The sequence below is a fragment of the Bemisia tabaci genome, chromosome 1, assembly GCF_918797505.1.
Source record: "Bemisia tabaci chromosome 1, PGI_BMITA_v3".
Classification (NCBI taxonomy): Eukaryota; Metazoa; Arthropoda; class Insecta; order Hemiptera; family Aleyrodidae; genus Bemisia; species Bemisia tabaci.
Window position 1 is genome coordinate 19,402,473 of NC_092793.1, and position 15,447 is coordinate 19,417,919.

General features: G+C 44.8%; 1 protein-coding gene across 1 annotated transcript in view; it reads left to right on the forward strand.

The window, feature by feature from the left end:
• The window catches only part of Snoo (Sno oncogene), a 250,063-nt gene that overhangs the window by 223,119 nt on the left and 11,497 nt on the right, over positions 1 to 15,447 (forward strand). Inside the window, exons 2-5 of the mRNA XM_019046954.2 lie at positions 11,235 to 11,452; positions 12,323 to 12,470; positions 12,998 to 13,121; positions 14,949 to 15,115. Coding sequence (XP_018902499.1) covers positions 11,235 to 11,452; positions 12,323 to 12,470; positions 12,998 to 13,121; positions 14,949 to 15,115 — 657 coding nt within the window. The remainder of the gene's footprint in view (positions 1 to 11,234; positions 11,453 to 12,322; positions 12,471 to 12,997; positions 13,122 to 14,948; positions 15,116 to 15,447) is intronic.

Here is a 15,447-nt window from a genome sequence, read left to right on the forward strand (position 1 = left end):
CAGCGAAGTGCTCTGATTAATTCTGTGAACATGAGTTTCACCTTACAAGTCAGTATTTGGTATGTTCCCAGAAGCAGCCCGATTTTTTAGAAAATAGTTACAAATCGACGGTGCAAGTCGGCAATCACATAACTCGGTTTGCGACGTCGCAGACTTCCTGCCATACTTTATTTTTTAAACAGAAAACTACTCAACGGCAATTCTTTAAAACTGCCGTGATTATTCTTCTCTGTGCAAAGAAAATTCTGCAAAAACACTAAGGAATTATGTCGATTTGTTCTCCTTTAAAAAAAACATAGAGGCGGAGATTTTCAGACACCGCAAACGAGTTATGTGTTTGCCGACTTACACCGTCGAAATGTCCACAAAGCAGCCCTAGACAATGTTAATAGGAGAAGATTAGGGGAAAGGGGAAACAAGGCTGAAATACAACAATTAAAAACCCGAAACGTTTCGACTCAAAACTGAGTCATTTTCAGTCGGAAAATAAATTTTAAAAAATCGGGTTTTTCATTGTTGTATTTTGCTTTGTTTTCCGTTTTTCCCCCTTGTTTTTCCCCTGCTTTTTTAGAAAACATGCAGGGAATTTTTTTTCTAGTTCTTGCCAATAACGTTGTTGACATTTTGTGCCACATTTGAAAACAGCCAGATGAAGGCACAGAAGATTCAAATGAATGTGCGTGGATATTTCCCGCAACATTTCAGCGTCCCCCGCCCTGCTTTATTAAAATTTCACTTTTGTTTCAGAGGAAAATTTATTTCCAGGAACTTTTAAGGGTATCAAATAAAACGCATGCTGCTACCTACCAACACAGAGTCCGTTCCGATCCTACGTGCAGTCGTAAAAAAACGGACGAGGTGGGGAGGAAGCGGAAAGTTATCCCTGCTTACCAGAGATGTTAATCCCTGAAAAAATAATTAAAACCATGTAGAAGTTGAGAAGTTCAGCCAGCCTTATATGCTCCCCTTTCTCTCTCGGCCTTGGTCCCTCTTTGCTGTTTCCTTTTTTAATGTATTCATTTTGGTGGAAAGCCGCCTTTTCGATACACTTTAAATTGTATTATATTCTGCAGTGAGGATAACCATTAAATCCGTCTCGTATTTGAGACAAAGTTTGTTTGGCATTTTGAGGAAAGGAACCAGGTTTTGCGAATCGGCTTGTGATTGCATACGTGAACCGGAGATGATTTTGCAATAAGGACCTACAATTTCTGATCCATCTGTAAAAGCACATATCTGCATAAAGAAACGAATGGAATGTATGTTGTTTCTAAAATGAGCCAAGAATTGTAGTTTTTCATCGCAAAATCTAGTCCAGAATGTTTTCCCCATGCAAATAAACGCTCATACAGAGATGGCCTTTGCGAATTGCAATCGTCTGAAAGTGTCCTGTTTCCAACCCCATGTGGGTCGGGGCCTTTGCACTCATAAATACAGGGCGACTCGCGGCTCAAGGGTAATCTTTTGAATTGGGAGGGTGACCGCTCCGTTTTGAGGAGGACCATAATAATTGCTGCGGCAGTGCGCGGTAATGGCTCTACACGCGAGCTATATTGCCCCTACGATGTCCGCATTTTAGGCATAAGGTGTACCTATAAATTTACCTGAACTCTCCCCTTCCTCGTCCCGACTCCCCATATATCTTTTTTTAATCCTCGCAATTCTGCCCGCGTGTATCGATTTAGCAATTAAATTTTGACCCTTCCGAAGAGCGCACATGTGTTGCCTCTGATGGAACTTTCGCCTTCTCATGTCACAGAGGTGGATCCAGAAAGTTGGCAGCATTGTTTTCTACTTGAACCTATGGAAATGAATCGATTCTTGGAAGATCATATTTTCCGACAAGAATCGATAATTCAACACAGGTTCAAATGGAGAGGGAACAATGCTGCCAATTTTCTAGCCGCCAATGTCACGTCATCGACCGAACCTCTTTTCCAAAATTCGCCTGTTGCGCTTCACTGTACCGAAACTAAACAGTATTGGAATAGGAGGTATTGTCAAGAACCAAATGGTGTCAAGAACAAGTGGCACCGCCTTTTGATCACTTTCCTCGCTATGTAATAATGGAACAATACTACGTATAAGCCTAAAATTGCAAGCGCAGAATGTTAAGAAAGATTGAAAGAGACTGAGTCAAACTCAAGAAGCAAACCTGGATATTTCGAGCGAGTTCAAAGCCGATTTTTAAACGGAGCAGATACATTTTTTCAACTTTCATGCGCGGAAACTGAAGTCATACTCTTAACTGAATGGGAAAAACGGTTTAGAATCATCTCCGAGAGGAAGGCCAAATGACTCCACCAAGATTTGAATAAACCTAGGTGATACTATTTTAGGCTCGCTCCAGCTCCAGAGTCGATTTTTTTTGTTAAGTTCACGGTGACACAAGCGCCCAAAACCTCATTTCCCATCACTTTGAATCACCTGCAAGCTCCACGTTCGCCATGATCATGGTCTCCAAGGAGCCCCAACCATGAAGCATAAGATGGCTCAGACAATCAGAAATAGATCCGCCATAGGTAGAGGTAGGGTCTTCCGGGGCCATGAGCCGGTTGTGAAGCATGGCTCACGCTGATGGCAACCTCGCCGTTTAATTGACAGCCGCGATTATGTTATCATGTAGTACGTGCACTGTACACGATCCATTGTTGACCCGGGTGTAGTGGGTCACTGTCTGTCGGAGGGGGTGAAGCGGGCGCGGCGGCGGCGGAGGGTGGCGGGTGGCGGCGGGTCGCGGGGGCAGGGTAGCGTCTGGGAGTATCGATCAATACTCCAGCACCGGGCGTCGCGACGCGGGACCGGGGAACGGGGGAACGGACCGGCAGCGGCGCGGCGGCGACCGTTGGAACGTTGAAACTGGGCCACGCGTGTCTCCTGCCGTCCTGACGTCATTGGATTTTCAACGCACAATCCCCCCGCCCCTCGGGCCCTGAGCCGCCCGCCTGCCCTTGTGGCCTTTGCATCCGGTTCGCTTTGCTTCCGCCACGTTATTCAAAGGCTGCCCGTCGGATTAGGCCTTTCGCTACCACCGATGAAAATCCAGGCCTGGATATCGAGGCACTTTTCGGCGAAAGGAAATTGGAGCCCAACAACGCTGCGGCTTTACAGATAAACAAATGCATCCATTTTCTAGGAATCCTGCAAGAATGCGAGTGATGTTTGAAGGAAAATTAGTTCAATGCTTTCAAATCACTCAAATAAATATTAACTTCATAATACAGAAAGTACACGTTTTCAAGTCAGAATTTTGTTAAATTTTTTGTCGAATAAAAAAAACATTAAATAAGTTAGGCAACGTCTGATGTAGAAATTTTGGTTGAATCCGTCCAATTTCGAGCTCTGTGAATCAACATTTTTACGGGTACGCTGCTAACACCCAGGGTCCAAGCGAATCTGAGATTGGGTCGAAACCGCCAATATGATGATAATAGTGGAAAAACAAGGGGGAAAAACGGGAAACAAGGCTAAAATACTCGATTAATAAAAACCGAGACGTTTCGACTCACAACTGAATCATTTTCAGTCGGATATACAATAAAAATTAAAAAAAAAAAAAAAAAAAAAAAAAAAAACAATGAAAACCTAAGCCCTACTTGGTGGTGGCCGAGATCCGAGCATAAAAGACCGCCTTGTTTTTCCACTGTTATCATTGTCTCGGGCTGCTCTTAAAAATTTGTACCTATGATGATGATACGAGGACCACAGCTACACTGGAAAAAAACACATTGGATCTAGAGCCCAGACTCTTAAAAACATCGACAAGAAAAAATACTCTTGATTCAATCGGATTTTTGCTTAAATCAAGAACCAAGCCTCTTAATTTGAGCGGATTTCCTTTTGATCTAAGCAAAAATCTGATTGAATCAAGAGTATATTTTTTTGTCAATGTTTTCAAGAGTCCGGACTCTAGATCCAATGTTTTTTTTTTTTTTTTTTTTTTTTTTTTCCAGTGTAGCCTTAATCCACCAGGAACCAAGTTCACTGACACGTTTACAAAAGAACCTGCTTGAGTGAGATCATCATGACCCGCACGACGTTTCAACAACGAAGTTGGTTCCTCTCTGCCGAACCCGCGGTTTAGTTAATGGTACCCTTGACGCTGACCTTTCAGCGTAACGCGGGGCACTCAAAGGCGGCGTGGGAGGGCTTTCGCCGGATCTGCCTTTTTTCCGCGGATTTATCATTTATTTATGACGGAGGGTTAATTATGACGGATCATTACTCGCGAGAGTCATTTATTTAGTCTCGGCGACGAGGAGTGAGCGGCGCGGGAATCACTGGAAATTACCGCATACCGCTGCCCTGCTCCCTCCGCGGCGGGCCGCCTCCCCGAAGAACCGCCTAACCGCCGCAGGAAGCGCCGCGTGGATACGAGCTTTTTCCCACTCCGGACGGAGACATTATGCTCGGATGATTCGCATACGTCCCTCAATGAGCCGGCGCGACGCCTCGAGATTCCAGTTGTGAATCAATTTGTCAACTCGTCTCTCCTCCGACGCAAGGGCGTACCTCGATCCATCGCATGAACTCCAGAAAGCATGGATTTATATCCAAAACAGGCTCACGTGGAAATTAAGATACGACTTTACGTCCGAGGAGCGATAGCTTAGCTCGATCCCTGATGAATCTCGTCCGAATTCGCCGCCCGCGTTTTTCGCCTAAGGCCGTTTTTGACGTTTAAATTCAAATAAATGGACTTCGAGCCCCCCCCCCTCCTTCCGACGGTGGCCGTTAGTTTAGATTCGTTTGATTGTTTCCTAGTTGCTCGGAATCGAGATGCAAGGTCGAAAAATGACATCGTCTCTCCTTACGATACTTATCGCTGTCCTTCAGCCGAAGGAACGTATGATTGCGAACGTAACGTTAGGAACGTAGGAAACGTCGCCTGGTAAAAGAGGAAAATCGTTGAGTTGGGAGGGAGGGAAAATTGAATATAATGACTGTGTGAAGCCACTAGTTAGTTGACAATCATTATTGTCGAAGAAAGTTGTAAATTCGATTACATCCAACAAGGGAGACTGCAATGCTAAATCGACGTTCCACGCCGTGCGCTTTCAAGAGATTTTTATCAGAGCCCCCGTGCATGGGGAGATATTCTCGAGTCAACCCCGAAACATGCCTCACAAACTCGCTCCAACCCCCAGAAAGTTTTCCGGCGATGAAGATCCACCGCTCTCGGAATCCAGTGAAAGAGCATCTGTGGGTAACTTTCTCCGAAGATTTCGGTGCAGCTGATAAGGAACAACTCGAAATCAATTTGCCCCCGTGTCCCGAATAATCTTCCCGTCCCCGCGTGGATTTCAAAGTTCAAACTTTCAGAAAGTCGCGGCGCGGGGCGGAAAAAAAGCCCGAGCCGGCACGGCGCTGCCGCGAAGCCTTTGTTTCCGAACTCTCGACTCACCAGGAAGACTGTCACCATGGAAACGGTCCACGCCGCCTCCGTCCCCTCCCCCGCACCCCCGCAGACCGTGAGCTCGAATGTCTCATGCAGACGCCAACCGGTAGTCTACCGAGCGCGGCGCGGCATGGGGCCAAGTCATCCCTTGATGACCTGCTTTGCTCTTACTTAATAACTTTCGTTTTCTTACCCCCGCCTCCCTGCCCCCCACGCCCCTCCCTCCGCGATCTTTGCGACGCGGTGTCGTCGCTCTGTGGGCCCCGCCAGCCTGGGAACATGACCCTCGAGCAGGGACTTATCGAGGAACCTGAGTGCATTTTCATTGAATGGTGAGACGGACCCAGGAAAGCAGGAAAATGCCGGGACGCACTAACTGCGGGACAAAGAATTTAGAGCAAAATGGCATACTACTACCCCTTCTGCTTTGCATCAAGTTGGCTCAGCCCAAAAGAATCAGTCGAGAAATGAAAATAATTAAATTGATTTTTGCGCCCTGAACTAGAGGAAGAGAAAGAACTTTGGACAAAAAATTCAGTTTCCCCACGAGGCGCTACTCGTCGTTTCCCAAGAACAAACGCGTAACTAAATTTCAAAGTTGTAAAATTTCCACTCGCTGCAAGTGTATCGTCTCAGTCGCAGTGCGCTATTTTCTTGACGAAGAAACGTGGCTCAATTTTGAAGCCACAAAATTGATCCAAGTAGTAAATTCAACTGTTTGAAAGAATACGACTGTGATATTTCAATCCAAACGCTGATTTTTGTGTCCAGTCAGAAGGAAACCCAGTGACGTTCTATTTCAAAAAATAACTAATTAAAACAGTTTCCGATAGAGAATTCAATTTACACAAGTGGCAAATCGCAACGTTGAAATTCAGCCAGGTCCTTTCGGTTGGGAAACGATGAAATGTTCGGCCTCAGAATGGAGATACGCACCTTTGTCTGCGAACGATAATACGACCGAAGTTTTCTCAGTGTGTCCCAGCTCCGCTCATCCAGGCATCAAATTCAAACACATTACCGAAGCGAACTTTAAAATATGCAAGCTCCATACGCATCATAACTCGGGGTGGAGGAAGGGCTCCCTCTTGCAGCCATGCTGAGGAAGAACGCCGTATGAGCCTTCAGGCGTTGCCAAATTTCCTCTGACAAATCGCTAATTTTCAGGAAATTTTTGAACATTTTCCGGTCAATTTCTCAGATTATTTTGTTTGTAATTTTCTCTAAAGGGTCTGCAAATTTCAAGAAAAAATATTCACATTTTCCCTCAAAAATAAACATTTTAGCCAAGGAAATTTGGCAACTTTCGAATGTTCATACGACTTTCTTCCTTAGCACGGCAGCTTGGCTCCCTCGCGTTCCCTTTTAGCCTCTCGTGTAGTAATGAACCCACCACGTTCACCCCAATAAACTCGACGTCGAATGCGAACACCTTCAGTGCCGTGTCGTGCTCTCGGTGAAACGATCGATTTCCCGTATAAACCTATAGAAAACAATCGATCATGAAGGTTGCCTTTAATAATCGATGCTTCACCATAGCTTCGAACGGGGAAGTATCGATGGTCGACTGTTCAAACTCCGCCGAAAATCGGGCCCCGACATCACCCTTGAGCCCCCGATCGCGGCGGATAAATTCGGTGTTTTATTGAAAGGAAAAGCTCATTTCTCGGCGCCCGTCTCCGGGAATCGGCACGTATCGCACAACGAGCCTCATTCCGTTAATAAGAGGATCAGGCTCGTCGAGGGGTTTCGTAAGTGGGGGAAGGAAGGGGGCGGGGGGTTAAGCCTTTTCGAGTGTAAGCTCATCTCGCGCCACTTCAACTTCCCGTAGCGCGTTGCGTGCGGCGGTGCCAAGGTGACGTAAGACGGTCGGCGCACACTGGATCTAGTCAATCGGAGAGGTCGGACATGAAATTTTTAACTAAAGCTGCAAATTTTGATGTTTACATCGTCATATTTTAAACTCAATGGTGTGTTTCTTGAAGAAAATTTCACGAGGAAACCAATGGAACCACTTTTAGAACCTCAAAATATTGTATGATTGGAGTTAAAAGCGTTTAAAGTTTCCAAATTTCGTCCGACCTCTCCCATTGACTCGATCCACTGTGCGGCGCACCGAGGGATAACGCCTCACGAACCTCCGGACGTTGCCACATTCTCGTCGATAAAACACGGATTTTTCGGAGAACTCGAAGAACTTCTCCTCTCGAATTTCCGGAAAATTTCGTTCGCAATCCGATCTGAAGTATCTGAAAATTTCGAGGGAAAGTATTCGTAACTTTTTTTTTAAAATACATATATTATCAGGGGAGATTTGGCAACGTTCGGATGTCCTCACGGCGTTATTATCCGGGAGCAAGGCGCTTTGAGGGATATCCGGCAGGCGCGGTCCTGAATCAATTGGGGCGTATTAGGATCGGCTCCCGAAATCGCGCGGGCGACACTGTAGCCCAGATCCCTCCCTGGGGGAGGGGGTGGAAAGGGGGGGGGTTGTCATTCCTGACGCGCCGCCGAGGGTCGCGTCGGGAGTGCGGATCCCGAAGGGCTGTCATACAGTGGATCAAACGGACGAAGTGCACCTCGTCCGGCGAAAACCGCTTACCTCTGTGGGGGACCCCTGCGGAGGTGTGTGGTTTTCGCGCATCGATGAACGGTGTATCAGTGGCTAAAAAACGGCCGGATCGAGAGGCTCTATCGGTGATTGGTCTGTCCAATTTTTGGAGGATGGGGAGGAAAGGGCGGGCGCTCGGACCTCGAACGGAGCATTTTCCTGGAGAGCCTCGGTAAAAGGTTCGGCTTAAGGGCTCGGGGGTGGAGAGTAGTAGGATAAAATTTGAAATTTGTCCTCTTTTTCTACTTCGCATCGTCGGTCGCTTTGAACTTGGCTCGATCACGCTCAAAAAATGACTGGAAATTTAAACAACATGTTCGCAGAATTCCAGACTTACTCAAATTCTTCCCCTCTCCGTTCGTTTTCCTGTAAAATCATGCAAAACATATATTTCTTCACTTTAAAAAGAAGAAGAAAAATAATTACCCAACAGTTTAGTTTTAAGACCTCCGCATCGCTCGTCCTAGCCTAACCCTCCCTCCTTCTCACCAACGCAACTCCAGACCCCTAACTTCATTTTCAAGCTTAATTGAACTGTGCACTCGTAGATCTTATGTACATAACTTCTTTTGATTTCATTCATTCGTACATTCTTCCTTGCATTTTGGATGTACCTTGCTGAAATTAATTAAATATTGAGCTAAATTCTCTGTTCAAAATTTTTCTCATTTTTTTTCTCCTCCCTAGAACGTCGAGGTTGAGTTGCTGAAAGTGTATCTCACGGTTTTATCATGATTCTTGGTAGTCTCACCGATACGATCTGAAGAATCCGTTCAAATATGAAGCCAACATTTCTGCCCTACTAAGGAAAAACGCCTTATGAACATTGAGGAGTTGCCAAATTTTCTTCGATAAAATGTTTATTTTTGAAGGAAGCCATGGATATTTTTCCTCGAAATTTTCAGGAGCTTTAGGTGAAATCGCGAACAAAATTATCTGGAAAATTGGAGGAAAAGTATTCAAAAATTTTCCCGAAATTCGTGATTTACCAAAGGAAATTTGGCAACGTCTGAAGGCTCATACGGCGTTTTCAGCACGGCAGATTTCAAGTGTACTGGACTCGAAGGGAAAGCAGGCTCGAGCTAGGATACCGCGTGGCCGAGTTCCAGGTCGCGCCCCATGTACGTCGGGGGGTGGTGGAAGGGTGGAGGCGGGTAGGGGTGCCGAGCAGTGATTTGAGGCGTCGCGACAGTCACCCTGGTGGGGGAGGGTTGGCGGAAGGGAGGCGGGGGTGCGGGGTTAAGGGCTCTCGCCCGCCGGAGCAGGAAACCGGGGATGAAAAAAGGGGGCGGCGGGCGGTGGCGACACGAGCGGACCCAGCGCAAATACAGCCAATAATTATCGAGTTATCGTCAGTCGGCGAGAAAATCAATTTCGCCACCCCCGGAGCTGGAGGTGCCCGCAAGGTGCGCTAGGGATCCCGACTAGGTGAACAGGAAAATCCACCGATAACCCAGCTCGGGAGGTTTTACGTCACAGCTCTCGACCCCGAATCCCTACCCCGCCCTCCTACCCCCTCCTCTCCCTATTGAGCTCTCAACAGTGTTGTTAGCAATCTAGGTTATATTCAAATATCTGGGAATGTTTGAAAATTTGGCAAATTTGTGAATGGGGGCCCACCAGAGCAAGAGACCGGGGGATGAAGAAGGGGGCAGGCGGGCGCTGATTATTGAAATTGATAGACAAAGCGATAGAGGAAGAAAACGACGGGAAAATGGAGCGATCCTATTGGTTAAAGCGGGTGGTTCCTGTAGGCTGAGAGAGAAAATGAAGGACTAACTATCGGGTCTCTCGTGGGTTGCCGTTAGTTTGTCTATTACTTACCACCTTCGTCCATTGAAACCATCCGTTTCCACCAGTAGGATCCTTCCATATCCTTTTTGTCTTATTTGACGATAGCTTTGTCTATCAATTTCAACAATCAGTCCGCAGGGCACAATCCAGGCGGGAAACAATACGAGCAGATAATGCAGAGAAAGTATAATCCTCTAGTTCACTCCTTTCGCAGTTTCGATGATCAGACATAAATTTACAAAATCAATGAGGTTTCTCCTAGCACTTAAACAGCCATTTAATCTTTGGCGATACCGCTCCTCAAAAAGCACGGTGATTGACGGCATACAGCGTGAAATTGTTCACAGTCCAAGCTCTGCAATTCCTAAAATCAAAACTTCAGAAATTTCAAGGCTAGTTTCTCCGTCGCAGCCAAGAAGCCTCCTACCCTCGAATAAACCCGGGAACAAACGCGAAGAGGAGGAAGGGACATCCCTGCGCGCGGTGGCAGTGCTGCACTCTATCGAGCTCCGACGTTGCACCACCACCCCATCGAGCGGATCGCGGGCCGTGAGATGTGACGAGCGTCGGGACAGGGACGCGGCTCCCATGATTCCAGATTTTCATCCCTTCGCCCCGTCGTCTGGGTGACGTTGACGCGTCTACCCCCTCCTCCTCATCATTCCTCCGTGCGCTAATTCCTGTCGCCGTCTGCGAATGAGTCTAGTCCGCGCTCTATCCTCTCGACGCCCCCCCCCCCCCACCACTCGGCGCTCTGTCGGCCCTGTGTGGCTCCCACCCTTTCTGCTCATCCCGTCCTCTGCCCTCGCCACCCCCGTGACCGCCATTCGCACGTTCGACCTGGTGCATCTGATTGCAAATCAATCCCGTAGCGCTCGTGCGGAAAGACCTTCATGGCCGAGGAAAAAGATGTTTTCACTTAAAGGGGGGAGGGGGTGCATCCGACTTCGCTAACAAAATAGCTCTCTTGTTTGTTGCATTTTAGTCAACGATGGCAAAATCGCCACGGAGGTCTACTTTTAGAGTACGACCAAAACACCCCTGTCCATTGACTGGATACCAAGTGGTGAGCGCAGTGGAAGCGTCCTGGGCCCACTATCTATTGGACGGAATTAGGGTCGGGGGCCATTATGAAACTCTAAAATAGATATAATTCCATTTGATTAAAACCAAGAAGCGGACGACGTAGCGCTCTCTCGAAATCACTCTAAGTGTTACTGAGCCCCCGTTGCTCCTTCATTTCGACGTGTAGGCAAAAGGAGCGCCTGCTCGTTTAAATAGTCGCATCCTTGGGGTGTCACGCTATGTGTCGCGCTTCTCCAGGCCCAGTGAGCTAGCCATATTCTGTTTAGATTATAGTCTTTTGTAAGTTTTGTGTGTTTATCATCTCGTAGCAGTTTCTTATACGTGATTTTGTTTGTTTTGTTTCAGTCGGTGGACTCGAAAAAGTCGTGCGTTTCGAAGGAGGAGAAGGAGCTAGTGAAAAAAGCCCGGTTCGACGATACAAGTACAAACGCTCTGGTCATGTATGATGCGCTTAGTTATTATAGTTGGTATGCTAGAAGCTTGTCAGCCTTCCGGCCTTGGTCAACCTTATCCCAATTACCATCTCCGAAAGATGTAAAACAACAAAATTTACTCAAAGAAAGGTAACTTCACTTCTTTTTTTCATTCTCTTCTTACTCTTGCACTCTGAATGATAACTAAGGGGTCCGAACCCTTGCTGCTCCGCGGCGCAACCCCCGGAAGTTTTTGTTAGTCTAATTAGAATTATCAAGAAAGTTTGAAGAAATGCAATCCGGCAAAAAAGTTGAATGCACGCTGCTTGATCTTGAGAAGAAAATTGCTATTTTTTTATCCTTATTGAAAAAAAGTATTCATTTTTTTAAAAGGATCTCATACAAGGCTCTCGTTATATCCAAGTGAAGTGGATTATGTATTATCCCTGTCTTACTCTTTATCACAGGAATTAATTTAATCACCTTAATTTTCTGTTTAAAAGTCATTTCGTCATTTTCATTGCCCCTTTTGGAGTTGGAATCGTCCGAGAATACCCGTATAACTTCCTCTAGGCTCCTCAGTTAACAGAGAAAAAACATTACAGATGAAATAAAGCTACATAAAGCATCTTGTGAGATCATTCCAAAAGATAAACTCGGAATTTTAATAATGCACGGAGCGTCAAACAATGAAAGAATTTTCGAAGTTGGGTTCGAACCCAACATGCAACTATTTGAACCCCGCAGTGGGCCGGGTTGCATACGCTCGATTTTGCGGGCGAAATCTGAGATTTGCTACAGCTTTCACGGAAGGGCACAGGCGCAACCAGTGTTTTCCTCGAGTGTGAGAGCCAACTGAGAGCCATTCAAATATACTTAATCAACGTAATTTAGATGCAATCATGGCTATTTTAGAGTCATTTTTTGCTTCAAACTGTCCAGTTGCGTTTTTCATCTTCTCAGCCAAATTAATCCGTTTTTCTTATTTCTAATTTTTAATATTTTTCCTCTTCTTTTCAGTGTTCCTGCGTACCTGAGTCATGGACCCCCTATATTATTAAATCCTGAGCGAGTAGTTCCATCTTGTCAATCTGAACAATTTGAACGCAGTTTCCAACCTAATGTTGCTTTGGCACCTCAGTCACAAAAACTGCCCTCAAAGTCAGAGGTATTTTTATGAGAAAATAGCCTAATTCTTAGTTTTCAGCTGAATTCTCCTCAATAACAATTTCACAACGCTGCATCGCATTTTACGAGCAATACATGATTCTCCGATTGAAATATTTTCTCAACCTAGAATTGTGTGGATTTTGTAGAAAATGAGACACGTGGTACAATAAACAAAACTTAAAAGTTCTTCAGTTTGCCGATTTATTTTAATTTCTCAATCATTGGATCAGGAAGCAGGGAAAATCTAGTACGTTAATACAGCGTTTTACCGCAGACTACCCATTTTTTTCGGCAAGTTTTTGGTCTCTTTTTCTTCTCTCGCCATCTTGATTTAAAACTGACGATACTTCCGTAAACGGAGTAAGATTATTTCAATTGTAATATTAAGAGAGTGCTGAAAGTGAAGGCAATTTTGTATTTGTAGAAATTGAAAGTTTTTAAATTGAAAGCATTTTTCAGTGTTATGATGAAAAAATTGTGTTCATTCCAAGTAATAAAATTTGTATCTTATTATTTTGCTTTCAGACGAACTGTGTCAGTATCACGTCAGTCACCAAAGTTATATCTTCTCCTGTTGCAAAGGATGACAGCACGCAAGACACTCCCTCAGATACTGAAGAATCTACGTCAAAAATTTCCTCAGATTTTGGTGAGTAACAATTTTCCTGAATAATTCTACCAGGGCCGGATTAAGGGGGTGGCCACATGGGCCGCGGCGGCAAAAGGCGGCGGCAAATTTTGCAGTTTTTTTTTTAATGTAGGTAAAAAAAATAAAATTGTAAACGGGAAAAGGCGACAAAATCTTGCATTTCCTGTGAGTATCGTAATTTCTAATTTTGTCGTTTTGCGGCGATACAAAAAACAGCACCTTTCATTAGTCTAGTTATGAGAGAAACCGAACACAAAATTTGGCCAGAACGATCATTTATGAACATTCTTGGCCGTTTTGGTCTGACATTGGAATCTGAATTTTGTCAGTGACATTTTGTGTCAGAAGGTTGGCTGCCCTCGCATTAGTCTAGTTGAGAGAGAAACCAAGCACGCAATTTGGCCTGGAGCGGCGCGGCGCAGAGAGCAATGATGACGAAGACTTGAGATGAAAAGGAGAGGCCCTCGGCGCGGGCTTGTAACACATATTAGCGCCTACAAGACTGCATGAATACTTCACGCATTGCGTTCAGCAGCGGTCGGCGTGAAAGGCATAGCGCCTACAAGAGTGTAGGAATACTTCACGCATTGCGCCAAACAAAGTGCGATCAGCACGGCGCGGCGGTGGAGGTTAAAATTATTGAACCACGTTTATGATTATTCTTTCATAATTTTTTCGTTCATTTCTTATTAATGGAAGGCACTGTCCACACTGAGACAGGTTTACGGAACTTAACTTTTGCGCCAAGTTCCGTGAATTTTTGTTAGTAGTGTTGACAGGGCTTTCGCCAAAAAATGTGTCCACGACGAAACGGTTTCTTTGCACCCTTCCCCCTCCGGCACGTTTAGGTACTTGACGGTTTTTATTGGTGTTTCAAAACGAATAAGATAGGGGCGGCAAAATACAGGCGGCCCATGGGCGGCAAGTTGGTAAATCCGGCCCTGAATTCTACTACTATTAGAAGACTACTATTCTAGAAATATCACGCTAGGGACGCCCAGTGAAAGTATGGCGACAGGGGCGTTTAATATAAAATTAAGGTGTACCAACTCTCTAAAGGGCTGTGGGAGGACAGGACACTGTGGTGATCAGTTGTCACAGAGTGCCAGAGAGTGTTGTGAAAGCGGCTCTTATACCTAAATTTATGTTCCAAAAGCTTTAGTCCCTGCTTTGTGCCACGGATAACCACCACCACCACCCATTCTTTTCTTCTATATTGACAAACTGCGTTACTTAATTAGCTCTCCTAGGCCGGGGAAGCCTCTTCATTTTTTCAGACCCATAAAAGTGAGGTAAGCTGGGATCAGGCTATTTGAAGGGTATATTTTTTCCAATTACAAGATGTATTAACGAAAATCTCGATACAACAGAGGAGGAAGGGTAAACAAGGCTAAGAGCTCTCTCGCAAGGTACCACTTTTTCAGGGTGAGTTTGGACACATATCAGAAAAAGTACGTATGTCTCCTCATTAGACCTCTAAAGTCTTGTATTAATCTGTGTCTACAACTTCAAATTACCTATATCTTTGATCTTGAGAGCAAAAAATGTCCACTAAATTTTAGAAGGAACTGGAAGCTAAAATACATATATACTATCATCTCCTTCATTCTTTTTCAGAGTCAGGGTTTTTTTTACCTCTCTTATCTGCAAACCTATGAATCAAAAATTCAAATTATGTCTCTTTTTATTATTTAGGTAGTGCTTTACATTTTGCACATTTTCGTCATCATTGTTACCAAAGGTGCCCACGTGCTGCTTTTTTCTTCTTCTTTTTGCCTGTTTGGAATTAGATATTTATCTTTATGTTTTTATTTGCTTTTCTTTCAGATTCAAATTGTAGTGCGATAAAACAAGTCACAGCTGTCCTAGATGAATTGAATGATGTCAAAGAAGTCACAAGGCAGCGAGTCATTAGTTTAGTAGAACAGCTTGCAATACGCTTAGATAGAGTTGAAGCTGAGAATAAATTGCTCAAAGAGCAGTTAAGAGCAAAAGTAAGTATATCAACTCATACTCATACTCTGCCTGTGATTACTTATCGATTCTGAAGTCTTAAAAAGTTTAACTGAAGTAATAAAAAGAGCAAATCCTTTGAGGACTGCAGAATTGTCTTCCATGGCAAAAGTTAAGTGTGTTATTATACTTGCTAGATTTACAGAGGAATGAAAGATTTCTTTGACATGTTAAGACCTATTCTGCTGGTTTTGCAGAAATAGGTATTGCACGTTATAGTGGAGAGAAGCGATAAAATGTTCGACTGGTGTGCAATAAAGATGCGTTTACAGTTACAAAAATAGATGTGATGGAAGGAAGAAGGGAAAGTTTT